The 24,576-nt window shown below is 41.7% G+C and overlaps 2 protein-coding genes across 4 annotated transcripts in view; one reads left to right on the forward strand and one right to left on the reverse strand.

The window, feature by feature from the left end:
* The first annotated feature begins 4,194 nt into the window (after positions 1-4,194).
* Positions 4,195-24,213, forward strand: cplx2a (complexin 2a). 2 transcript variants are annotated; one of them, XM_080463276.1, is made up of 5 exons: positions 4,216-4,268; positions 4,421-4,455; positions 5,964-6,049; positions 19,460-19,638; positions 22,595-24,213. In XM_080463276.1, exons 3-5 carry the CDS (start codon positions 6,019-6,021, stop codon positions 22,784-22,786), a joined length of 402 nt encoding a protein of 133 aa, XP_080319402.1. In that variant the 5' UTR covers positions 4,216-4,268; positions 4,421-4,455; positions 5,964-6,018; the 3' UTR covers positions 22,787-24,213. The 2 variants fall into 2 exon arrangements, with proteins under 2 accessions (XP_080319401.1, XP_080319402.1); XM_080463275.1 differs by having other exon boundaries at positions 4,195-4,455.
* Positions 20,413-24,576, reverse strand: part of tmod1 (tropomodulin 1) — a 29,575-nt gene continuing 25,411 nt past the window's right edge. The window contains exon 12 of one of the 2 annotated variants that reach the window (XM_080463271.1): positions 20,413-21,235. In XM_080463271.1, the coding sequence (XP_080319397.1) occupies positions 21,168-21,235 (68 nt within the window). In that variant the 3' untranslated portion in view covers positions 20,413-21,167. The remainder of the gene's footprint in view (positions 21,236-24,576) is intronic. The other variant, XM_080463272.1, reaches the window with a different exon arrangement.

Consider the following 24,576-nt stretch of genomic DNA (forward strand, 5'->3'; position numbering starts at 1 on the left):
TTTTTAATGAGAACGCCTGAAGTATTTCAAATTAATGTTTCTGCATTCTTGCTTTATTTTTACTCTCGCTGTGAAAAAAAAAACCCAGAAAGTTTGTTTCTCATACTGGATTTTATTCCAATAACTTTCTTCCGTCCTGAGGGAATATCCTCAGCAAGTATTTTCACAGGAGCAAAACAAACCTTTTGGGTCATAATTCATTTCTCTCTAAACACAGCTAAACTATGCATAAAATGAGGCAAAAAGAATTACTTCAGAAGTGCGATATACGTATTTTTAAAGAGTTTAAAAAAGAAGCGGAAATAATCTGCTTAATTAGACTAATTAGTCCTGGTGTCAGTTTGACGACAGCTTTGTTTTGTGATGTGCAAAGAAGGAAGGTTTTCCAACTTTAACCAGCCTGTTCAGTTGAATTAAGTCACAGAAAGAAGCAGCAGAAACAATAAATGACACAACAATGAATGAAGGGCTTAGTGATTATGTGTATGCAATGGACACGTACACACCGCTGACCTTCTGGACCCACTCTGGACCTGAACAACCACCAGCCAAAGGCAATATTTTTGTTCGTCTTTACAAAAAGAAAAATGTTTATGAGTGAAAATTGTCAACTTTCATTGATTTCTGGCAGTTTGTATTACGTGCCACTGGAAACGGGACTTTTTGAAAATCGTTTCCAGGGTGCAACTTTTTCCAAAATCCACCAGTCTCCGTCCAAACTGGGAAAACTCTGCACTGCATTGTGATCGCAGCAAACATCTCTTGGCACGTGTGAGTGGATTGATTCTGGAGAGATGCCAGTCCTGCTCATTATAAAATTTAGATTAAAATTAAAATTGAGCCTATAATTAAGAAATGCAGATTAAAGGAATTGGAATGTTTACTATCACACTGTTCTCTGCGGCATGTGTGGTTGACCTCCAGTGTTTTCAGTGTTTCTGGAGTGAAAAAGAGCCAAAACACTGAAAGTCATTAAGAACAGGCCGGTCCCAAAGTGACTTAAATTTGATATAGTTTGACACCACTGATACCTGCCAACAGTATTCAAACAAAGGACATATATCTCTTTAAAATCATGATACTTGCATGCAAAAAGGAAATTACCAGGAACTGGTTGAAAATCCAGATCAATAGCAGGCCGTTGTAGAAGAAATCCTCTCCGTGGAAAAACGGACTCCTTCTTTCAGGACTAAAGCAGGGATCCATAAAAAACTCTGGTGTGAATAGGCTGCATATACGACAAAGGATGGACTGAATTCAGCAGATAAGGGGTCATAAAAGTGTGACATGTCGTAGTACAATTCTTCACATTGAAGAAATAGCAGTATAGGTATATGTAACTCTGGGCTGGACTGTCAGGTGGTGGTTAGTTACTTTACTTGGTAAAGTAACTAACCAATGAAATTAATGAAATTGTTTAACACGTATCAATGATACAATGCTATTGAGCCTTATGGAGCCTTTTTAAGAAGGAACTGTCTCAGCCTCCTGTTCTCAGGTAGGATTGGTATTGATTTGTGGATTGTTGCTCCAGAGAATCAGTCCTGCAACCGTCTCCTTGGGCTGCTGCTCCAATTCAACCTTTAATTATGCACTTCTGAATGGGATTCGCCCTGATGAATTTGGTGTAAAATGTAAATGTGGTTTTCAGCCAGCTGCTTGTTGACATTGTTTGTGTGTTTTCCACCGTCTTTCATGTGTTCACAAACAGACTGTCCACTCTTATTTACACTCTCACACGAGGCTGGGGTGACGATTTGGATGCAGGCCACATGTTAACATGTGTAATTACATCCGCATGGATGTTGTCGGGAAAGAATGACTCAACAAACCACAGGAAGAGGGTGATCACATTACAGGAAGGAGAAGAGAGAGAGAGGAGAGCGTACCATATTACCATTCAGCTCTCTGTATACAGAACTATTTATAGTGCAAATTGCAAGGATTTGTCGTTAAAACAAGCTTAAATGTTTAAAAAAAATAATTCTCAAAGCATTACGAACAGTTAGAGGTGCGTTTTGTTTGATATTGTTTAACACTTCTTTCATTTTCATTCTTTTTAAACACGATTAAAAAAATCTACTGAAATACTGTAAAACACAAAGTCAAGAGTAAATCTTGTGTTTAATCACAGAAACATAAGGAATCAGACAAAGACGTGCAGAGGACAGTCAGAGGACACAACCCTGAGTTGTGTGCATGTGGGCTGCTGTTGTCTTAAAGTGTTTTCAGGTTAAAACAATGTGATGGATGCAGCTGCTGGACGCAGCCTCACGTCCTGATTAATTGATGGAGACGGAGCAGTCGAGCCCCTCGGTGCTTCATGTTTACTATAAAGAGGTGGAAGAGGGGAGTGGGGACATTATGGGCACTTACAAGGGCAGGAGAGGCTTAATTTAGCTCTGTAAGTTTGGTATAGCTTCAAAAACAAGGTTAGGCTGAAGTGATAAATACATCCTTTCTCCTTCATGTGAGGTCTGGTGTTACAGGGGGCGTAGAGGGGGGCGCGATCAGATGAACAGGTGAAGAGGAGTCAGATTACAATGCCTGAGTGAAATCAAATTAGGCTGTTCGTAATAACTTCCTCCCGACTGACTGCGATCCTGACGTCTCCTAACCCTGAAATCACATCGCTGACTTACTGCACTGCAGCCGGAACATGGCTGAAGTCATCCTTTTCTCTGGAGCTCAAAATGTGACTGTAAAATACAGCCAGGCTGAATGAAGTGGAGTTAGATTTCAATAAAAGAGGTGGGACTGTGCTGCAGTGGTTTGCAGCAAAAAGCTGCTGGTTTGAATCCGGGTGGAGGATCTTTATGTTCAGTTTGCTTCTCCTGTGTGCCGGCATGGATTTCCTCTGCACTGCCACTCCTCACTGATTGGGCCTGTCCAGCGTGTCCACCTCTTCAATAATCTCTGTTTCTATAAGCTGATCAATCAAAACAAACAAACCTATATATATATATATACATATATATATAATATATGTAAATGATGCATCTAATAGAAGTAAGGCTCATTTAAAAAAAAGACACACACACACACACACACAACACACACACACACACACACACAACACACACACCATATGATTAAATGTGGAGAGCAATATACACTCAAATAAGTCCATTAAGAAATAGTATTAAAATCAGTAATGACGTGATAAAAGACAAAAGCTTTGATATCAAAAAACAGGATTTTCCACACTGAACAGGCTGTTCATTACATAAGAGGGAGCGAAGGCATAAATCTACATTTCAACAGACTTCAGCCCTACGACGGAGGCTATGGGGGCAATCAGGAACCCCACCCACCCTGGAACCTCTCGCTGTTCTGCCCCCTTGAGGGAGATTCAGACCCTTAAACACACCAGAACAGACTAAAAGCAGCTTTCACCCTGAAGCACTCATACCTCCCTTCCCTCTCCTACCACTTACAGTGCACTAAGCCCTGAACTCTGATTTCTACATCCTTTATATTCTTTGAAAAGGTCTCGGTCTCTCGGTCTCTCGTCTCTCGGTCGTCTCTCTCTCTCTCTCTCTCTCTCTCCTCTCTCTTCTCTCTCTCTCTCTCTCTCTCTCTCTCACTCTCTCTCTCTCTCTCTCTCTCTCTCTCCTCTCTCTCTCTCTCTCTCTCTCTCTCCTCTCTCTCATCTCTCTCTCTCTCTCTCTCTCTCTCTCTCTCTCTCTCTCTCTCTCTCGTCCTCTCCTCTCTCCTCTCTCTCTCTCTCTCCCTCCATCTCTCTCTCTCTCTCTCTCTCTCTCCTCTCTCTCTCTCTCTCTCTCTCTCTCTCTCTCTCACCTTTGGCTGACCCTGATTGCCCACTAGGGACACATTTAGAAATAACAAAAGAAAAAGAGTTTCTCTCATATTTGATTCTGTATTTCTTTCCTGTGCTCGTGCTTGAATGATTATGAGGCTTTGTCCTCAATAGCAATAGTTTATTTTTTGATGTGACCCTCAGGAGGAATGAATGGCTCCTCTCTGGTCTGCACTTTGATCACAATCTCTCCAGGATACAATAAATCTGTGATATTTTCAGTTTAAGTTTGCAAATCAAAGGGATCCCTGAGTTATAGGCAGTGTTACAGTGGTGATGCCCCCTCCTCTCCTCCCTCCCCTCCCCTGCTCTGCTCTCCTCTCCTCTCCTCTCTTCCTCCTCCTCCTCTTCCTCCTCCTCCTCCTCTTCCTCCTCCCGCTGCATGCTCTTCCCTCGTCCTGCAGGAATTGGCTCTCCTCGATGCTGCAGCTTGACTCTGACACAACCGGTATGTCTGCAAACTGAGGAAGGCTCCAGACCTCCGTCCCTCACGCGCACAACTTGACTTTTGTTTGAAGGAGAAGAGAACCGCCGGGTTTTTCGTGGGTTATTATTATTATTAATATTAATATTCCTTCTTCCTTCTTACACTGCGACGAGGCTTTTGACGGGACTTGGAGGAGCATCACAACAAGGTAAAGATACAAACCCGAGGGATTGCTCGCTGCTGCAGCTTCTTAACAGAACGGGACAGGATGGTGATGCAGGAGAAAAGAAAGATGCTGACGCTTCCTTCACTTTGCAAAACGGGGCTGATATGTAGATGCAAGTTATGGCTCGTCAAATCGTGCGCAATAAATACGGTGTGTACGTGCAGGGACGCAATGAGGAGGAGGAGGAGGAAGAGGAGGAGAGGAGGATGCTTCATGTGCATTACTGTATATATATATATATATATATATATATATTAAAAAAAAAGGTGCCGAAATGCTGCAACGCACCAGAAGCATCGAGTTCTGACTGTATTCGGGTTCACGTGAGGGGAGACGGATGCTGCTGCTGCAGCGGCTGGTTGGAGGTGATGGAGAGGAAGGAGGGGAAACCGGGAAATGATTTCAATCGCTGCTGCAACAACAAACAACAGCGACTCCTCGGCAGCGACTGCAGCAAGTTTGCTGAAGGATGTTTTTCCTTCCCTGCAGGATCAGAGTGCTGCAATGTCAGGAGGGGAAACGCAGCAGGCGACGTGTAAACGTGTCGTGCAGAGGCTGCAGAAAAGCAGAGTTTTGTAAAATCCGTTTTTTTCAAATGGTATTTGAATCTCTCAGACACACAGGAATTCTAGTTTCATCACACCTCGTATATATATATTTTTTTTTGAATGACTGTAGATCACCTCAAGGTCATTAAAGTTAGTTTTTGTTTCTTTTGGTTCTTCCGAGACACAATGTCCCAGAGAAATTCTGTAATAACCAGTTATAATGGTCATAAATTGATTGACAGAGTTTTCAAAGTGATCATATCCCGTGTGAAGTAAAAGAGGCACTGCAGGACTTTTTGGATGAGCGACCCTCCCCCTCGCCCTGTCCCCTCTGGCTCTGGTAGATGTTGGGACGTGACGCTCCCCAGGGCCTGTCCACTGACATGCAGCGTCCCTCCGCTTGCTCGTCTTTGACCCCTCTTTGTTTTACGTCCTTTTACGATCCTGGGAGTCATTTCCACGGGGACAGGCGGTCCGGCAGTCTCAGCATAAATGCATACCAGATGGATAGTAGTTAGAAATCGAGGACGCAGGTGTTTCGAAGAAAACACACAGACACACCAACACCTCAGGACATGCTGTGGTATTTTAAGGTGACATTCCCAGTTTTGTCACATGTTGAGGCTTTTTACTGCAATTGAAGGGTTTTCTTTTCTCCTTTTTTTTGGTGTGGGGGGGGGGGGGGGGGGGGGGGGGTTAAATCTATAGAAAGTTCAAAATCAGAGGAGGCGATGGGTATTTTTCCGTTTATTCAAACTGTTTCGTCAAATCTTCAACGGGATCTTGTTTCCTTTCCGCAATGAGCCTCATCACCGCCACCCACACACACACGCTCCATCGCGTCCCATGAAACTCTCTGCACTAAAGCCCCCAGAGTCAAACCTCATGTCTGAACTGATATTTCTGCAGTCACAGCTCGTGTATTTTGTCCCCCGGCTGCAGGTCTGCCCCCTGATAACGTGACCACCGACAGAAGAGAACACAGAACTGCTTCATCATGAATTTTGTAATGAAAGCTGCAATGGGAGGTGAGTGGTCCCGCCCGGCTACAGCTTGATTTAACAGCACTGCAGTGTAAAGGATTTAAAGGATTGCTGGGTGGCACAACTGTACCAGCACTGGCCCCGGGTAGTTACCGGAGACTCTGGGCTGCGATAATCCCTCCTGCACCAAAGCGCCGACCCCAGCAAGCACCAGATCTGCTCTTTGTTCCTTTCTGCTTTTAAAAAGATCCCATGACACCTGAGCAGAGACAACGAATCAACATCCTATTTGACAAATCAGTGAAAGTATGCGAGTATTATAACCTGATTTAAGGAAAAAAAGTGGAAAAGTAGTTCCAGTCAAACACTAATAAATCATCCATCAAATAAGAATGCATTTATAAAAAAAAAAAAAAAACATCTTTACTGGACAATAATCGTCTTATTGCAGCTTGATGTCAAGCAGAAGCTTTGAGCGTCCAATGTGAGTTTAAGAATGAAGAATTCTGTTTTTCAGGCCAAGTAAAGACACTTTTTCAGGATAGGAGAAGGAGAGAAAAACATCTTTTCTGAGAACTTATGACTCACGTTTTTTTTTTTCTTCTTTTCCACAAGACTTTTGTCCTTCAAAGCCTTCGGGTATTATCCTTCAGAATATTATCTTAGCTATTATTTGCCCCCTAATTAGTCCTCATTATAGCTTTGTAATTCATCCCTCTTGTCAGCCTCAGCTTCGAGGCGAAAGGTAGGAAAGTGGCACCAGTAGTTATTATGCAGCGACTACACACCCCCCCCCCCCCCCACCCCCCCCCCACACACACACACACACACACACAGTGTTTCCGTCCAGGTTACAGGGACGTCAGGCAGTTACAGTCGGGATGTGGAGTTGAAGCGCAGCCCCGGCTCCCCTCATTGGGATGCAGAGGACGCGAGCGCTGCCTGGTTCTGCATCGCGGCCCTGCCTCTTGTCTGTGCCATGAATTCTTAAAATCAGCTGCAACGCTTTGGATGCTGGCTGAACTCCGCAGAAAGTCTGCCTGCAGCCTGTGGGAGCAGATTTGGGCAGTGTGGGTGTTTGCCTGCTCTGACGGAGTGTGACTGTATGCCTGTGTGTTTATGTGTGCCTGTGGTGGTGAGACGTTTTGCAGATACGTGTGTGTTACTGAAGCACAGCCACTTGGGTGATTTATGCAGGAGACCCAGGCTTTGGGAGGATATAGATTTTTGAGTGAAGCTGCAAGAAAATGAAACAGTGAAACAACATCAGCGTCTATTCTAATTGATACCGATGTCCAGTGGTGATACGGGCAGTCGCTGCCTTTACATGGGTGTTATAGATAGCTTGCGGTCTTGGTCCAGTTTCCTGGCACGCGATGACCTCTTTGCTCAGAAATGTCAGCAGAAATCGTGGCGGTGCACTCAACCTTTAAATCTGCTTGTAAGAGGAACGATAACAAGATAGAGAAATAAAGAAACAATTACCCTGATAATCAGTTTGGCCTTAAAGCTGATGCACAGAGCCTATCCATCACCATGTCAATATCAGTTCAAAATTCTACAACAAATTTAGTTGCATTTTCTGTGCTTCCCTGTGGTTTACAGATATTCAAACTGCTTTATAATTTTTTTTTTATAACAGCCAGTGACCTTTGTTGAATGTCATTTCACTATCTCTATTCTTTTCTTCCTTCTTTGACATTTCTTGAAGTACTACCATAACATTTACTTTTGTTATTTTGAGAACAGTATGACAACACTTTGGCTTACAGCTGTTTATCTCACAGGGAACATGGAGGGACTGCAGCACCCCTAGGGGCAGTGTGCAGTACTGCGCAAGGCTGTGTGGGATTTAAAAAAAAAAAAAAAAATATATATATATATATATATATATATATATTAGTCTTTAAAAAAAGGCTTTAAACTAAGTCATAAACATCAGTTAAAATTTCCAAACTTGGGTGGATTACCATGATTTGAAAAAGACAACAGAAAACGTCATGTACCTTCTAGTGTGGAATATATTGTGAGATCCTGTCATACTCAAGTATCCTGAATTACATTTCAGATACCCCCACTTACCTCCATGTAATTTTCCTAACACAATGAACATACGACGGGAACTTCAGGATGATAATGGTGATAAGAAACCTGATAACTTTTTAACTCATTATTAATCAATCTATTTAACTTGTTCATGTATTATTATGTGATAATGAGGAGGCTCCCTGCTATTGACACCACTCAGCCTGAGACAGGAGAAACGTGTGTGTCTACAATTGATTTGTGGATATTTCTGCTCCAAATTGCTGGGATAAAGACATTTCTATGCAGGTACAATTTTTTTTCGAGGCATTAAAAATTTAATAAATCCAACTATATCCATTCATCTTCCTTCTGAAGCTGTCAGGGATTGATGTTGGGCATTGCTCGCGTCCATCCTGCCTTCACTTTGCTCCTGTTTCATGTTGAATCTGACCTCCAGTCACTGAGTGTTTAGCTGAGTGTGTGGAACAGAGTCCATGTCCCTCCCATTGCATTAAGTTGATCCTCTGAGGATCTTCTGGGAGGAAACACAGAAATCTTCCAGTGATGAAACAGTGAAACCTAAAGCTTGATAGCGTGGCGTTTCCATGACATCAGCTGCAATAGCAACGTTTAGTGAGTGCGGTCACATGACGCCAAGATGGAGGCTGTCCTACAGTGAAGGTCGTTCAGGCCAAAAAAAGCTGTACTGTACATCAAGATATCATTTTAGAGTTATTGATGTGCTGGGAAAAGCAATCTGGTGTACTCTATGTAGAAACCTGGAGAGAATCTGCTCCTTGTTTCACCCTGATGCAATAAACTGTAAGCTGCACAGCCTTTCCACCCGGCTGGTCAGAACAGATCTTTAATGTTATTTGAAGTGCAAACTGATGCAAAAAGGAGAGTTACACATGAGACTCAGTACAAACACATCAATCGCCCCAAAATTCTAATTCCTTTAGCATTTTTTATAATTATGATTTGGCCGAAACATTAGAATAATGAGTTTTTGACTTTAAGCAAAAGGACAATTTCTGTAATTGTTAGTTTAAATAAAGATCATTATCAGCTTTTTAATTCAGGAAATAGTTTGATGTTCTGACTCAAAGCTGTGAAGCAAATTGAAGGATGATGTGCGTCATTGTTCACTGCTGTTCATATGTTGAAGTGTCCTTCAGATGAACCCCACAATTGCTCCCAATGGATGGAATGAGCCCCTGGTGTGGCAGCTGTGACCATTAGTGTGTGTGTGTGTGTGTGTGTGTGTGTGTGTGTGTGTGTGTGTGTGTGTGTGTGTGTGTGTGTGTGTGTGTGTGTGTGTGTGTGTGTGTGTGTGTGTGTGTGTGTGTGACTAACAATCTAAGGCGCCATGAGTGTACTCCATAAACTATTTTGCTCATGATTAACCTGCTGTATCCATGTGGTTTATTACAGAAACAATTACGCCTCTAATAGTTTAATATAAATTTAATATGCATGAAAAAGGAATTGTGTATGAAAGGAGCCACAGACTTACACTGCATTTTTGAACCTGTACTGTTGAACTTTTATTCAAGTGAATTCAATTGGTACTTTCACTTTAACCAAAGTCCTTTTGTTTTATCAGGTCATATTAAGCAAAATCCACTTCCTAAAGGTTCTCCAGCAGGACTAATCGTCTCCATACCTGGACTGACGTCCCAGAAGTGAAGACAGTCTGTCCTCTCTCTCCCTGGCTTGTTTCAGGTTTTAAAAAGTGTGTTGCTCCAACCAGCCAATCAGTAATCAAACCCTATATAGTGTCATCGGGGGTTTAGCCAATCCCAATCAAGGTAGGCCCTCCCTTTGACTCCTCCCACAATTAGGCAGCTCTGCTCTGGCACATGGCACCACGAGAGGAAGTACTTCCTCTTCTTCCCAAGATGGGCATGTGTGGGCGGAGCCAGTCCAGCTCACACAGACACAGCAGATTCTGAATGCAGCTCCTATGATCCAATATTCAAATGAGGAAAATCAAGGAGGAGCTAGAAACTTAGAATACTGAAGGTTTCTGGACCGACCAGACCAGGAGGAGGAGGAGAACAGGAGGAGGAGGAGGAGGAGAACAGGAGGAGGAGAACAGGAGGAGGAGGTGAACAGGAGGAAGAGGAGGTGAACAGGAGGAGGAGGAGGTGAAGAGGAGGAGGATAGGAGAACTTTTAGTATCTGTCCTAAAGTAAAACTAGAACTATATTTCTGGCAGCTCTGGTGCCTCATCATTGTTTTTTACACATAATATTTACATATTTGCAAAAGGAAACCAGCACTCACAGAAAAATAAATGTTTCAGGAATTTTTTTTTCCGGCCATGTATTTCTTTTTTTTTTAGCAATCCTTTAGATTAGAAACATGACGTTGCTTGGATGACTTTTGAAAGTGGTGAAAATGTAACTTGGTGAGAAGCGAAGCGTTGTTTCTGGATGAGCTGCTTCACCTGCACGCTGAAGGGTGGACGTCTGTAATGACTCAAAAAAACAACAACGGCTCAGCAGATGTTAGGGAGACATTTTCCACATTCTTTAATGAAGAAGTAAGAGGATGCAACACGAGTTGTGCTGAATTCCAGTGGAGCATTATTATTATTCATGGAGCCTCTGCAGCCTCAGACAGTCTCACTGTTTCCTTGTGAACCGATGGTCTCTACTTACGAGTGCTCCAGTGCCGACTCAGCACTTCATCACTCTTAAAACTTGCAGTGAGTTCGACAGAATCAGGCGCAGGAAAAGCAGCTCCTCGATGTTTCCCAGAGCCTGGAGCTCAGTCAAACCCTGAAGGCCCCAGGCAGCAGCAGCAGACAGGAATTCACCGCATCAGCAGAAAAGTCATGAATGCAGCCAAAAATTCAACGAGTGACATTTAATTACCGAACGGACAAATATTCAACCTTTTGTTGTGTGTAGTTACAGCAGCTGTTCAGGAACAGTTTGTACAGCGATGACCACCAAACTGTCTTTACATATAATCTGTACCAGTGTTTAAACCTTGAAGGATATTTGTTAGAAAGATTCATGCAGGGTAAGAAAGATATATTAAATGTATTATATATGAGAGGGTTAAAATTGTAAAAGAGAACAGGTTACAGAGTGTAGGATGCTTTCAGGCCAGCCAGTGGAGAAGTAAAGACTTTTTATTGGCTTTAGTTTCCACTATGGATCAAAAAGCAGGACGATGACTCTTCCAATATGGAGTCAATATCAGTCGAGACGTGAAATGATCCAATAATTAGATGAGTTAACTCATTTGCTTCAGTGCATGTTTGTGATGTTGTGTGAATGAAAGGATGCGGTTAAAGTGACATATTAAAACACACCGAAGAGCCATGTTGTTGCAGTAACTTCACTATCTTGACTGTGAATGTTGTTATTTACTTTAAAACTCACAAATGGACAAAAAAAAGTGTAGTGAAACAAAATACAAGTAAAATAAAAGTACATTAATGTATAAATGTAAACAAACTGGATCATGCTACGGCACCAAATCATCTCAGTAATAAATGTTGAATGATGGTATATATTTTTAATCTTGTATTGAAGCCTTAACGTCACATGCGTGTGACTCGTGAGCCGAACAGACGTCCGGGGATTTCTATTCTTTTTACCGTGACTATGCTGCGTTATTAGGGGTGAAAGGAAACAAGGAGAGACCCTGAGGTCTTCCTGCCCACCTCATCTCCTCCAAGTCTACATAATCTCGTTTAGCAGCACTCTAATATGATTGGCTGAGGGAATCAGGGCTTCATCTCCTGATTGGTCTGAAGGTCTGCTCCCTCTGACACCCATCTTCATCTTGTGTTTTACCCCCAGCAAATCCAATTCACTTCTTCATATTAACCTTGAGTTGTGACTTGAACCACCGGTTATTTGATACTAACATACCCCATCAGATATACCTTTCATTATTTAAGTCACTCGACGTGAAAGAGACGAGCAGTCAAGAAAAAACATAGTGTATTGTATCAGTGACCTCTGCATGAGGGATTTTCATTAGCAAAAAATAAATACATAAAATAAATCTGTGATACTTGACTAGATAGTTTAATAAACTGAATAATAATAATTCTAACAATAATCATCATAATATTAATGATGTACAAACTGATCTGGTGCATGCTCCTGCTGGCCTCCAGCTCCACTCACACAGACGCTCCACTAACTGGCCCTCTGACAGCAGTGCTGTAAATATCAGCGACAGAAGATAAACTAGAAGTGAAGGCAGCCGGACTGACAACTGTCTCACTCTTGCTGTGATGCATATTAAACTGATGAGTGAGGCCGAGACGCAGCAATTCTTCCTAGAGGCGCCAGCAGAAGCTCGTTCCCGTCACTGCGCTGCAGACAGTTGTGTGACACATTGCAGCTTAACGGAGAGGCGTCAGCGAGGCCTCGGCTGCCGTCAGGAAACCAGGACTGCTTTGACAAGTTGCTCCCAAAAAGCCACGACAGAATTCAAAAAGCAAAACGTGATTCAGATGAAAGAATGTGCCGTCCCTGCAGCATGTACCGAACTAAACAGGAAAATGCAATGCAGACTTGCCTCCTCAAAAGGAGATCACCAGGAAATAGAAATCAGCCACAACCTAAGAAGTGGAGCAGCTGTTATGCAGGCGACCTGTGTTAGCTGACAAAAAAAAAAGAAATCCCTCTCAAGTAGGACAGGACTGCCTTCAGGACGATGAGAGGGGAACAACAGGTCTGACTGTTTGCGTGAGTCGCTGCCGTTGTGTTAATGTAGAAGTATTCAACCAGATCCGTGGTGCATCCCACACAACAGTCCAATTTTCCCCACATTCGTCAGGACAATGTTTATTTTATCTCCTCTGGGTGGAGCCAAAGCTCCAGCAGGACAGACACCAGTGTGACATTCAAGATGGCCGACAATATGGACACTTCCGCCGATCGCTGCCATTTTGTTCTGAAGCATCACCACAGCGCCACGGTTGGTGGGAGGAGGTACTACATGATTGCGTGCCCCGCAGCGCAGCCCTCTCCAAACACTTTTTTCCTTAGCAAGATTTTTGTGGGAGAAAAAGAAATCATGCTGAATTAAAATGATAAAACAGGATTTGCTGCAAAACAATAACAGCACAGGAACCCTACAGTCATAAAACCTCATACATGCTTAAAATCTACAATTGAAGGAGCTGCTGAACGTCACTCCTCACTCCTGTCCCGTAACAGTTGGAGACTTTATAAAGACTCAACAAATTTGGGAATAAGCATAAGAAGTGTTATCATTTTTATTGCCTGTGGATTCTAACATCGATTCCCAATAATATCTTAAAGAGTGAAAAACATTTGGAAATTTAACAATCAAAAAGTAGTTTTCAACGTATGGCAAAGATTACGGCGATGTGTTTGAAGAGATGCAGCCCTCACTTTGTTTCAGAGCAATGTCTCACAGCCCTGCAGGTTTAGGAGGAAATTGTTGCTTTCAAATGAATATCTTGTCATCCAGTTCTACTGAAGCCTGAGGATGAGCCACCCAACAGAGTTCGGTGTGTTTGCCCATGAAATCCAAACATAAATCGTCCACAACAAAAAAAAGAAAAGTGTATTTTTTTAACTTTTCTGACTTCAGTTTACAGTCTTTAACAAAAAGCCCATCCATCCAGGTGGTGGGGGTGTCAGTCTGAGCACCGTCACCCAGGTCACATTGACCCATTAAGAACCTTCCTGCAGGTGGAGAGCCCACAGGAAGGTGGAGAGCCCACAGGAAGGTGGCGCCCAGCGTGGGACATGAACCCTCTACCTTGAGACGGAGAGTCTCATGCTCTACCTACTGAACTCGCCGGAGGAGGACAAAAAAAGCCAGAGAGAAATATTTAAAAAAGACTAAATTAAACTTGCTTTCTTCTGTCAGTAGAGTTTCAACATCTCAGCTGTAAAATAAGCTGCGCTGAGACAATAGTTTCCCTTCCTTAAAGGCCAAACCTTGATCTTCTGCACACCCTGGAGTTTTCCCACCACACTTTGGATTTAAAGAGGGATTTGCTTGAGAACTTTGAGTGGGAAAAGAGAGATAAGTAGTGTTTATCTGATCCCTGTCAAAGGTTTCCGCTCTGAGAGAGATAGCCAAGGTTAGTCGACTTTCCCCCAAGACTTCGGATTTAACAAAGATTTAACCGAGAACTTTCAGAAGGCGAGGATTAGAGAGATGGCACATTGTTATCTGGCAATGATTCAACGTCCACTATAGTGATTAATTTACCTTAATTCATGTTGGTTAATGGAGTCTTTTGGCATCAGTTTGTTCTTGCAGGAGACTCGGTGATACATTGCTTCCTTGTCAACACCTAAACAGCAGTGCATGTATATTTTATACCTTCTCAACCAGCTTCCCTTTGGCTTTCAAGGTAATGGACCATTTATTGTCATTTGCTACAGAGAACCATTAAAAGGAGCCTAAAAGCCCGTCTGTCTCCCATTACAGGCTTTTATTAGCTTATGTTGTTCCCAACAATCCCAGCAACAACACACAATATCAAGGTGTAGCGACGCCTCAGTCAAACCTGGACCTCCAAACAGCTTATGTGACGACTGCAATAGAATTACTCTTCTTTCAAGAGGACGTTGCTGTATCTCCTGCAAACGGCTCACAAAGCAACAGCAGGGATCGCAGCTCAATATAACTCAGAGCTTTGTCTCGCAGGACCCTTTTCTTTAAACATCTGAACAAAGAGGAACTGAATTTCCTCTGAAGATTTTGTGGGACAAAAAAAATAAAAAAAGACCAAATTTGTGTTGGTTCAGCTTAGTGATGTTAAAAATGGCAGTGAAAGGCTGTTTTTAGGAACGGTGAAGGAACCGTTTGACAGCGAGGCTTAGCTGATCGTGAGTCATTGCCCCACTTACAGGATTCAATAGGAGTGTTCACAGGGATTGTTTTAGACACGTCAGCTCATAAGCTGATCAGAAATTTTGCTCGTCAGATAAGCTCTTACCTTGTGAATGCAGACACGCCAACGCGTCAGGACTCATCCTGGACTTTCAGGATAAGGTTGTATCACAGAATACAGTTTTCTCAGTTGGTACTCAATCACTCCGAGTTGAATGTGGTTGTTTGCATTTTTAACAGGAAGTTAACTTACGCGGGGGTTGAACCACCCAGAGCAGCAGGGCCGGGCCGGGCCGGACTAAACAGAGGGTTTCAGTCAGGGGTGTCCAACTACCATCCTCCAGGGTCCCTGTCCTGCAGGGTTGAGCTCCTCCCAGTTGCAGCACACCTGATTGCAATGAGGGGCTCGTTAATGGTCTTTTTCACAACATTGGTGATGACATCATCATTAGATTCAGGTACGCTGAATCAGGGAGGAACTAAAACATGCAGGACAGGGGTCCTCCAGGACAGGGGTCCTCCAGGACCGAGGTTGGACACCCCTGCATTAGTGAAAGGAACAATTCATTCATTTTAAACTTTGAGATGATTACGTAAAAAGGAATTTACTTTTCCGAGCATCAATTGTTTCTCTGGGTTTTTTGGTTTAACATGTAAAGGTGTCATGAGAAGGCTGAGCTACTAGATCAGTAGAAGTGACTCCAGATGAGAGTTCTCGGTAATAAATGCACGTATTGGATCTTGAGGATGAGGATGATGGATGACCTGTGATTAAATCTCTTTACCAGCAATGCAAAAGAGGACCTGGGTGTGAGCTCCCAATACTGCACTGCAATACTGCACTGCAATACTGCACCGTAATACTGCACCGCAATACTGTACCGCAATACTGCACTGCAATACTGCACTGCAATACTGTACCGCAATACTGCACCGCAATACTGCACCGCAATACTGCACTGCAATACTGCACCGCAATACTGTACCATAATACTGTACCGCAATACTGCACTGCAATACTGTCCCATAATACTGCACTGCAATACTGCACTGCAATATTGTACCGCAATACTGCACTGCAATACTGTATCACAATACTGCACTGCAATACTGCACTGCAATACTGTACCATAATACTGCACCGCAATACTGTACCGCAATACTGCACTGCAATACTGCACTGCAATATTGTACCGCAATACTGCACTGCAATACTGTACCGCAATACTGCACTGCAATACTGTACCGCAATACTGCGCATCCATTAAACTGTTCGTCTAAAATGGATCTAAGCAATTATTTATGTTCACATGATTGGAACTCGTCTCGGCCCTCCTGACCGCCTCTCCTTCCTCACACACTCGTTTTCACACTCGCAGGAAACAAAGATGGCGTATCGCGGTTTGTCAGATGTTGCCATGTCAGCGCCCATTGAATGCTGACACAGCAAAACCTCAGAGTGGATTTCCCTCCTTCTCTCATTGGTCTCTGTCCTTCTCAGGCAAATCGAAGGTTCTCATTAATGTGATTGATCTATTGTTTAAACTGTCTTTTTTCCCCTAAAGGCGGCTGGGGCTCTTGCATAATTACCATCTCTCTGTGTGCCGCTCCCGCAGCCTCTTCAACTTTCTGCAGGCAGCCATTTCTGTGTGCTCAGCCATCTTGGCTCTCGTCACTCACCTCTTTCAATCATGCTTTTTACATTTTTTTTTTAAATACTCTTGTTTGTTTTATTGATGAGTCCACAGTGAAACATTATTTGTGTGTTCCAGCAATGGACGATATTTAAATCAAATGCGACCTATCCAAAGGCGATAACTTCCACTTTAATAGAATTATTTTTTGTTACATAACCCATGAAACACCCAGCAGACGTTTTGTCCGTCCATCATGTCTCCTCTCTTTGTTAGGAGTGAGATCAGGAGGCAGTGGAGGTTATTGATGCTCCCACTGTGACAGAGCTACAGCTTTCCAGTCCATCGTAGGGAAAGATTAAATCAGTTACACCTTTGTGTGATTTATTATCACCATTTAACCCATCAAGCAAACCACTCAAAGTGCAATAACCCTATATTCTATGATAATAATATATAATATCGCAATAACCCTCCTATCACCTGCCCTATTGTTTATTTGTGAACTGCCTGCTCAACATATTTTTGATTTTTTAACATTCACAATACATTTCCTTCTGACTCTGATATCATTAGAATGAGGTTAAACCGGATCTCTGAATATTTTGTCAAATTTTAAAGAGTAATTGCTGACAAATTTGTTTTTGTTGTTGATAAAAAGTGGAGGATCAAACAACTAATACTTCCTTTATCATCCATTGAACAACAACAATAATAAAAGGAGTAATATTGATAAGAATTTCAATGAGTGTAACATACAGTAATTATACAACTGCAGAATATCCCTATAATTATTTATGAAGCAGACTTCATGTAAAACAATGAACTTTAAACTAAAAAAAATAAATAAATCACCCTCCTACACACAGAATAAATTGAAATAAGTCAACATAGTGTGAGTAAACACAATCCCATCTGCTGTTAGGAACGTGAGCAAGGCATTGAAAGTAAAATAAATAGATCTCAAAAGAATTACCGTGACCAAACTGTGAAAACAGGAATAAAAAAGACTGAATAAATGAATGCCTGTCAAATGTAAGTGAGTCAAGTAAATAATACAAACCTGGGTGACATGTCATTAAAAACTAGATTTGTTTGCTTTATCTAAATCTTTCTCTTTTTTTTGGTGATAGATGCTAAAAGCCGTTTACAATTATATCTTAAATAAGAGGAAAAACATCCGCGTGTCCAACGTTCAGGCTTTGTAGGGATTCTTATCTCCTCACATTTTAAAATATTTATTTACGTCATATGTAGAAAAACAATGATAGGATCGACTGTTCAATGTTTAATCTTTTAAAAAGTGTCGTGTCAGATCTTCAGCTGAAAGTTTTAGTTGAGAAAGAAAATAACCCGTGTAAGAAGAAAATACTTGTTTTATTTAAAATGTGTATTTGTAGATTTTAATTGTGTGGAAAAAAGAAATGCCGGAACTTAAACGTGCGTTTGCTTCCTCTTTAGGAGGAACGACTGCAGCAAATCACATCTCGTCTTTTCCCCTCTTTCTTTCTTTCTCCTCTTTCTTACTCCTCTTTCTTTCTCTTCTTTCTTTCTCCTCTTTCTTTCCCCTCTTTCTTTCTCCTCTTTCTTTCCCCTCTTTCTTTCTCCTCTTTCTTTCTCCTCTTTCTTTCCCCTCTTTCTTACTCCTCTTTCTTTCTCTTCTTTCTTTCTCCTCTTTCTTTCCCCTCTTTCTTTCTCTTCTTTCTTTCTCCTCTTTCCACATTAGTTTGTTTTTGTAATGCCGATGAGTCAGAATACTGACAGAACCAGGAGCAGCTGAAGGAGCACCCAGTCTGCATCTTTCTGTCTCTCTCTCTCTCTCTCTCTCTCTCTCTCTCTCTCTCTCTGTCTTTGTCTCTCTCTCTCTCTCTCTCTCTCTCTCTCTCTCTCTCGCTCTCTCTCTCTCTCTCTCTCTCTCTCTCTCTCTCTCTCTCTCTCTCGCTCGCTCTCTCTCTCTCTCTCTCTCTCGTCTTTGTCTCTCTCTCTCTCTTTCTCTCTCTCTCTCTCTGTCTGTCTTTCTCTCTCTCTCTCTCTCTCTCTCTCTCTCTCTCTCTGTCTTTGTCTCTCTCTCTGTCTGTCTTTCTCTCTCTCTCTCGCTCTCTCTCTCTCTCTCTCTCGCTCTCTCTCTCTCTCTCTCTCTCTCTCTCCCAAGTTTTCTGAGTCCATATCGCTTCTCTCTTCACTTTTCTTGTTCTTCCTCCTTCACGTTGAACACATGTCTGTCACATCAATACGAAGCACCAGCTTTTCTATGACTCTGCTTCGTGACAGGCTGCCGTATTCCCTCATATTCTAGTTTGAAGCACTCAGCAGGTTTTTCCTGCTGCCGTGTTATTTTACAGGACAGCATGTCTCCTACAGGCAGGTTGAAATAAAACCTCAGGCAGAGACACAGATTGTTTTGGTTCTTTGTGCCCACCTTCAAAACCTGCAGTTTATTAAATAGACACGTGTTTTCTGGTCCAGTTGATTTGTAATTTGTACTTTCTAAAGGCAGTCATCAAACTCTTCAGTCAGTTTTTAGGTGATATTAAAGTGACAAATGAAGATCTGGTAACAGTCTGATGACGTCATTAAATATCTGTACAATCACATAGTTTACTGACTTTTGGAGACTGTCAGTTCTGCACTGCTTAAACATTCCTGATACAATTATCCCTTGAATTATTACTATGGTGAACTGTGGTGGTCAGTTATTCTCCACCTAATACTCGTTACTATCGTTTCCTGCATTTTCCCAAGTATTCTGGGTCCTTGCAAATTTTGTCTTTTCTGAGTGTGTGTGTGTGTGTGTGTGTGTGTGTGTGTGTGTGTGTGTGTGTGTGTGTGTCCAGGTGAACGCCCTTTGCTGACTAAGCTCAGCTTCAGAGCTGCAGCCTGGTGAGGAGGATGAGTGGATGAGTGGATGAAGGAATCCTCAGACTCTGTGTGTGTGTCTCAGGTGGTCCTCCTGATGTGGGTAAGATGCTGGGCGGGGAGGAGAAGGAGGAAGACCCCGATGCAGCGAAGAAAGAGGAGGAGAGGCAGGAGGCGCTGAGGCAGCAGGAGGAGGAGAGGAAGGACAAATATGCCAAGATGGAGGCCGAGAGGGAGTCGATGAGGCAAGGCATCCGGGATAAGGTACGACACCGCGCTGCATTAAAATAACACCATGTTACTCATCGGATTCAACAGGAAACACCTCAAACAAACATTAAGGCTCAATGAAAAAAACCTAATATGAATATATTCAGGATCTCATTGAAACACAAAGTGTTTTTCTGCGGTTCTTATTGAGCTTCTGAAGGCGTCACGTTTGGATCACATGACAATAAAAAATACTTTCATCAGGGTCCCTTGTTTCAACCAGACATTGCCTCCTGGTCTGTAGTGGATCGCTGGAGAATCTGAGAGAAGCTGAGCAGAAGCCAGGGACCATTAATAGACATTTAACATGAAACTGAAACCAAGATGAAGACATGAGTAACTGGGTTTCTTACTCATTTCACACGTTAGTCCCGTTTTCTCTATCTGCCTCGTCCAGACCACCACTTTAAACTCTGCGCTTTAGTTTGTCTTCGTCAGTCAGGTTTGTTGGTGTTGCTGTGTAAGCGTGAGCTCAGCGTCTGCACAGTCCAGGCTGCTGCAGTGGAAAACAGACGGCTGTCTGTGGGCGGGGCCAGTCTGGGGGGAATACTGTGAATCAGAGGGTGGAACAGCGGCCCCCCCTCCCCTGGCCACCCCATCCCTCCATACTTCTGAAGTTCTCCAGAGGAGGACGAAGCGTGATGAAGGGCTCCTGCGGTGTTTGTTAGAGGACGGTCAGCGTCGGCTTCCTGCACACGTTCAACCTGGTGGATGTGTGGTGAAGAACGTTATCCTGGAGGCTTGAACACTGAAGACCACAACAAAGATGACCGGCCTGATTTCTGCTTTACTTTTAGAGCCACGTTCAGAGCAAATACTTCTGCTTTTACAGAAATAACTTCCAATAAGTCAATAAATCAATAAATAAATCACGCTGACAGACTTGGAAAGAATAACAATGATCATATAGAAGTGATTCAGCTGTAAACATTGTGTATGAAATAAAAATAAAAATAGAAATAGAAATAAGAATAGCAATTAAAATTTAAAATCAGAATAAGAATAAGAATAAGTGTTTTTCCTTATATACCAGGTGCAGATTTTAACATGATTTGCTTTTTGTTTTTGGTTGATATATTTTTTTAAATCTGTCAATTTGTCAATATTCTAAGAGACAAGTGGTTAATTTTGACATAATCTGAAATATTAATTTGGTAAAGAACAGACAAATATAAACCCAGATACATGCAGAAAAATATTATTGATCAAAGACGAGTTCAGTCTTCAAAGAAATTGTGGAAATTATAAAAAAAAGAAAAAAGAGAGATATAATACATTTAGCTGTTGTAGTGACATCTTACATTCAGCTTCCCAGTTTTAGCTGTTACACTTATTATTCCAAGACAGATATTGATTTAGCGGGCTGAACAAGAGAACCCTGCCATCAGATATATTGAATAAAAAAAGGATGGGACTTTAATTTGTCCTCCTGAAGCTCCCTGCCTCTGCAGAGCGTCCGCCTCCTGCTGCTGCGGCCGCTTCATTCTTCACTCTGACTTGTAGAAATGTGTTGGAATCCCGGCTCAGTAAGAGCGTCTGAAATAATAACTAACCCAGAACACGGTGCTTCCAGAAGGACGGGTGGCGACTCCTGGAAACAGGAAAAACATTTCTTGAAGGTTCATTTAGATTTTTCATTGGACTTAATGGTGAACGGCGAAGCTTGAGAGAATGTTGGGTTCATAGCACAGAAAGCATATGGCGAGGCGAGGCAAGGCGAGACAAGGCGAGGCAAGGCAAGGCGAGACGAGGCGAGGCGAGGCGCACACATGTAGAAAATAATGTACTGAACTTACAATGTTTTTAAAGTCAGTGCATCAAAGGAGTATATATCTTTTATCAAAACCAGCATTTTCAGAGCTGCTGAACTAAACTGAACTGAACTGAACTAAACTAAACTAAACTGAACTAAACTGAACTAAACTAAACTAAACTAAACTGAACTGAACTGAACTAAACTAAACTAAAGTGAACTAAACTAAACTGAACTGAACTAAACTAAACTAAAGTGAACTAAACTGAACTAAACTAAACTAAAGTGAACTAAACTAAACTAAACTGAATCAAACTGAACCAAACTAAACTAAACTGAACTAAATTGAACTAAACTAAACTAAACTAAACTAAACTAAACTAAACTACACTAAACTAAACTAAACTAAACTAAAGTGAACTAAACTAAACTAAACTAAGCTAAACTAAACTAAGCTAAACTAAACTAAAGTGAACTAAACTAAACTGAACTGAACTAAACTAAACTAAACTAAGCTAAACTAAACTAAACTGAACTGAACTAAACTAAACTATACTAAACTAAGCTAAACTAAACTGAACTAAACTAAACTAAACTAAACTAAACTAAACTGAACTAAACTGAAATGAACTGAACTGAACTGAACTGAACTAAACTAAACTAAACTAAGCTAAACTAAACTAAACTAAACTAAACTAAGCTAAACTAAACTAAAGTGAACTAAACTAAACTAAACTGAACTGAACTGAACTAAACTAAACTAACCTAAGCTAAACTAAACTAAGCTAAACTAAACTAAAGTGAACTAAACTGAACTGAACTGAACTGAACTGAACTAAACTAAACTAAGCTAAACTAAGCTAAACTAAACTAAAGTGAACTAAACTAAACTAAACTAAACTAAACTAAACTAAGCTAAACTAAACTAAACTGAACTAAACTAAACTAAACTAAACTAAACTAAACTAAACTAAACTAAACTAAACTAAACTAAGCTGAACTAAAGTAAAGTAAAGTAAAGTAAAGTAAAGTAAAGTAAAGTAAACTAAACTAAACTAAAGTAAAGTAAAGTAAAGTAAAGTAAAGTAAACTAAACTAAAGTAAAGTAAACTAAACTAAGCGCGGCTCCTGAGCCAGAATCACTACAAGGTTTTCCACACTTTGAATTCCCTTCCGCTCCCTGTGCTCCACCTGCAGTACGGCTTGAAAAAGAAGGAGGTGGCGGAGGCGGAGGCGGCGGCGGAGGCGGAGGAGGCTGCGGAGGGAAGCTTGACCCGACCCAAAAAGGCCGTACCGACCGGCTGCGGCGACGAGGAGGAAGAGGAGAGCATCATGGACACGGTGATGAAGTACCTGCCAGGTCCTCTGCAGGACATGCTGAAGAAGTAGGTCAGGCAGTCGGTTCAGGCCAACAGCTCTAGATTAGTTCATGGGCTTCAGTTGCAGGGTTGGTTCCACCGGGCGAAGTCAATATCCGCGGGTGTTTTGGTGTTTGGGACGAACCGGAGGAGGTGAATTCACTGTGGACCAACAATGCCGACTGCAGCCATGAGACTAAACTAGAGCGGCGGGCGCTGCAGCCTGGGGAATGTTGGCGGCGTGACGTGAAGCTGACAGCAGCAGAGGAGCTCCAGACACCCGTCCCATGGTTTATCCTTCTAGTCCCTGAAGTTTGAACCCCCCCCCCCTTTTTTTTTGTCCGTCCTCTGCAGCAGCCGCACAGCTTCCTGCCAGAGAAATATACTCCTCGTCCACCACGTTCACTCAATTTGTACATAGATAATGACATAACAAAGCCTGAAGGTGGGCAAACAATCATGAATATAATATTAGAACTTATTATTCTGTGTGTCTGTCTACAAAACAAACAAAAAAAAAAAGTGATAACTTGATAAGCCATATTTTAAAAAGGAAATGTAAAGACTACTGTTGTGTGCTCCTAAGGCTTCTGTTCTGTGTTCATCTCCGTCTAAACTTTCTGTGAAGAACTTTTTGCACACAGTTTTACACGTCCTCTGTGTAAAACCTTCTGTCCAGCTCCCCGACACCGTCCCTCCACGCCAACGTCACAGTGTTCCACCTTCGTGTAGTTTAGCGTTTAAACCGTTTCTATCCCCGTGTCCAGTGAGCCGTCTTGCATGCCATTTGTCTGGGACAGTTTGTTGTTGGAATATGTACCTCCCACTTTCCCCCGTTGTCTTTATCTTGCAAAAAATAAAAAGTAAAACTAAACAAAAAAAAAAAAAAAAAACCAATAAGGCAATAACTCTTAAGTTCGACTGTGTTTTCACCGCCATGTCTATATAATCTTTAATGATAGAAGTACTTAAAAAAAAAAAAAAGAAAAAGGTATATATGCATTCAGGAAATTTGATTTACACGTTTGCAGGGTTTTCTTTTTTTGTTGTTTCGTTGTTTTGATGAAGAATGACTGCGACTGCTGTTCATCTAGCAGCCAAAACCTTAAGCTTTCAGCCATAAAACCAGAACTTACAGTATTTATTCTAATACTATCAGGATACTAGAAGGGAATGAAGACTGAACTCAGCAGTATGAATAAAGTAAATATGTATGTTTCTGCATTAGCAGTATTAACTTGTGTGTCGACTTTGAATCTGAACTTCCTATGATGTGAAGGTTAGTGAGAAAGAAACTGTCTTCCCTCTTACAACACACACATGCACACAAATACACACATTGTGTAGTGAATACTGCAGTTTGCATACTGATCTTGTTAAAAAAAAAAACGTTTTAAAAGAGGTTGTGATGTGATGCTTGATTCAGTTCCTTGTTGTTAGTTAGTTTAGCTGTGAGGTGGAGCGAAGCAGAGCGGCGTGAGCAATAAAGGATATCATAAAGGATTATTGTGTATGTTTCTGCCTGAGATTCAATAAAAACTTAAAACCTTGTTCACAGACATTAAAAAAAAAACGTGTCAACTTCTTTCTTTTGGTTACGTCTCAGAACGGAATATTTTATTTTGAATTTGTGTTTATTATTATTATTCTTAATAATTTGGAGAGATTTTTAGACTTAAGTTCCCAGACATACTTTGAAAAAAGCACATTGTCTGTATTTTATATTTATAATCAGACAGGGACTAACTTAGCACAAATATGCTGATGCTGAAGTAAAATTACTGCAAATAAAAATAAGAACAGCAATAATCTACATACAAA

The sequence above is a fragment of the Lipophrys pholis genome (genome assembly GCF_963383615.2).
Source record: "Lipophrys pholis genome assembly, chromosome: 5".
In the NCBI taxonomy this organism is placed as follows: Eukaryota; Metazoa; Chordata; class Actinopteri; order Blenniiformes; family Blenniidae; genus Lipophrys; species Lipophrys pholis.

What these genes read in the sequence shown, in the direction of transcription:
- cplx2a (XM_080463275.1), top strand. Translation starts at nt 6,019, where the DNA reads ATGAATTTTGTAATGAAAGCTGCAATGGGAG. An exon ending in AATGAAAGCTGCAATGGGAG is followed by an intron (nt 6,050 to 19,459) that starts GTGAGTGGTCCC and finishes TGTGTGTCTCAG; the next exon opens with GTGGTCCTCCTGATGTGGGT. An exon ending in GGCAAGGCATCCGGGATAAG is followed by an intron (nt 19,639 to 22,594) that starts GTACGACACCGC and finishes CTCCACCTGCAG; the next exon opens with TACGGCTTGAAAAAGAAGGA.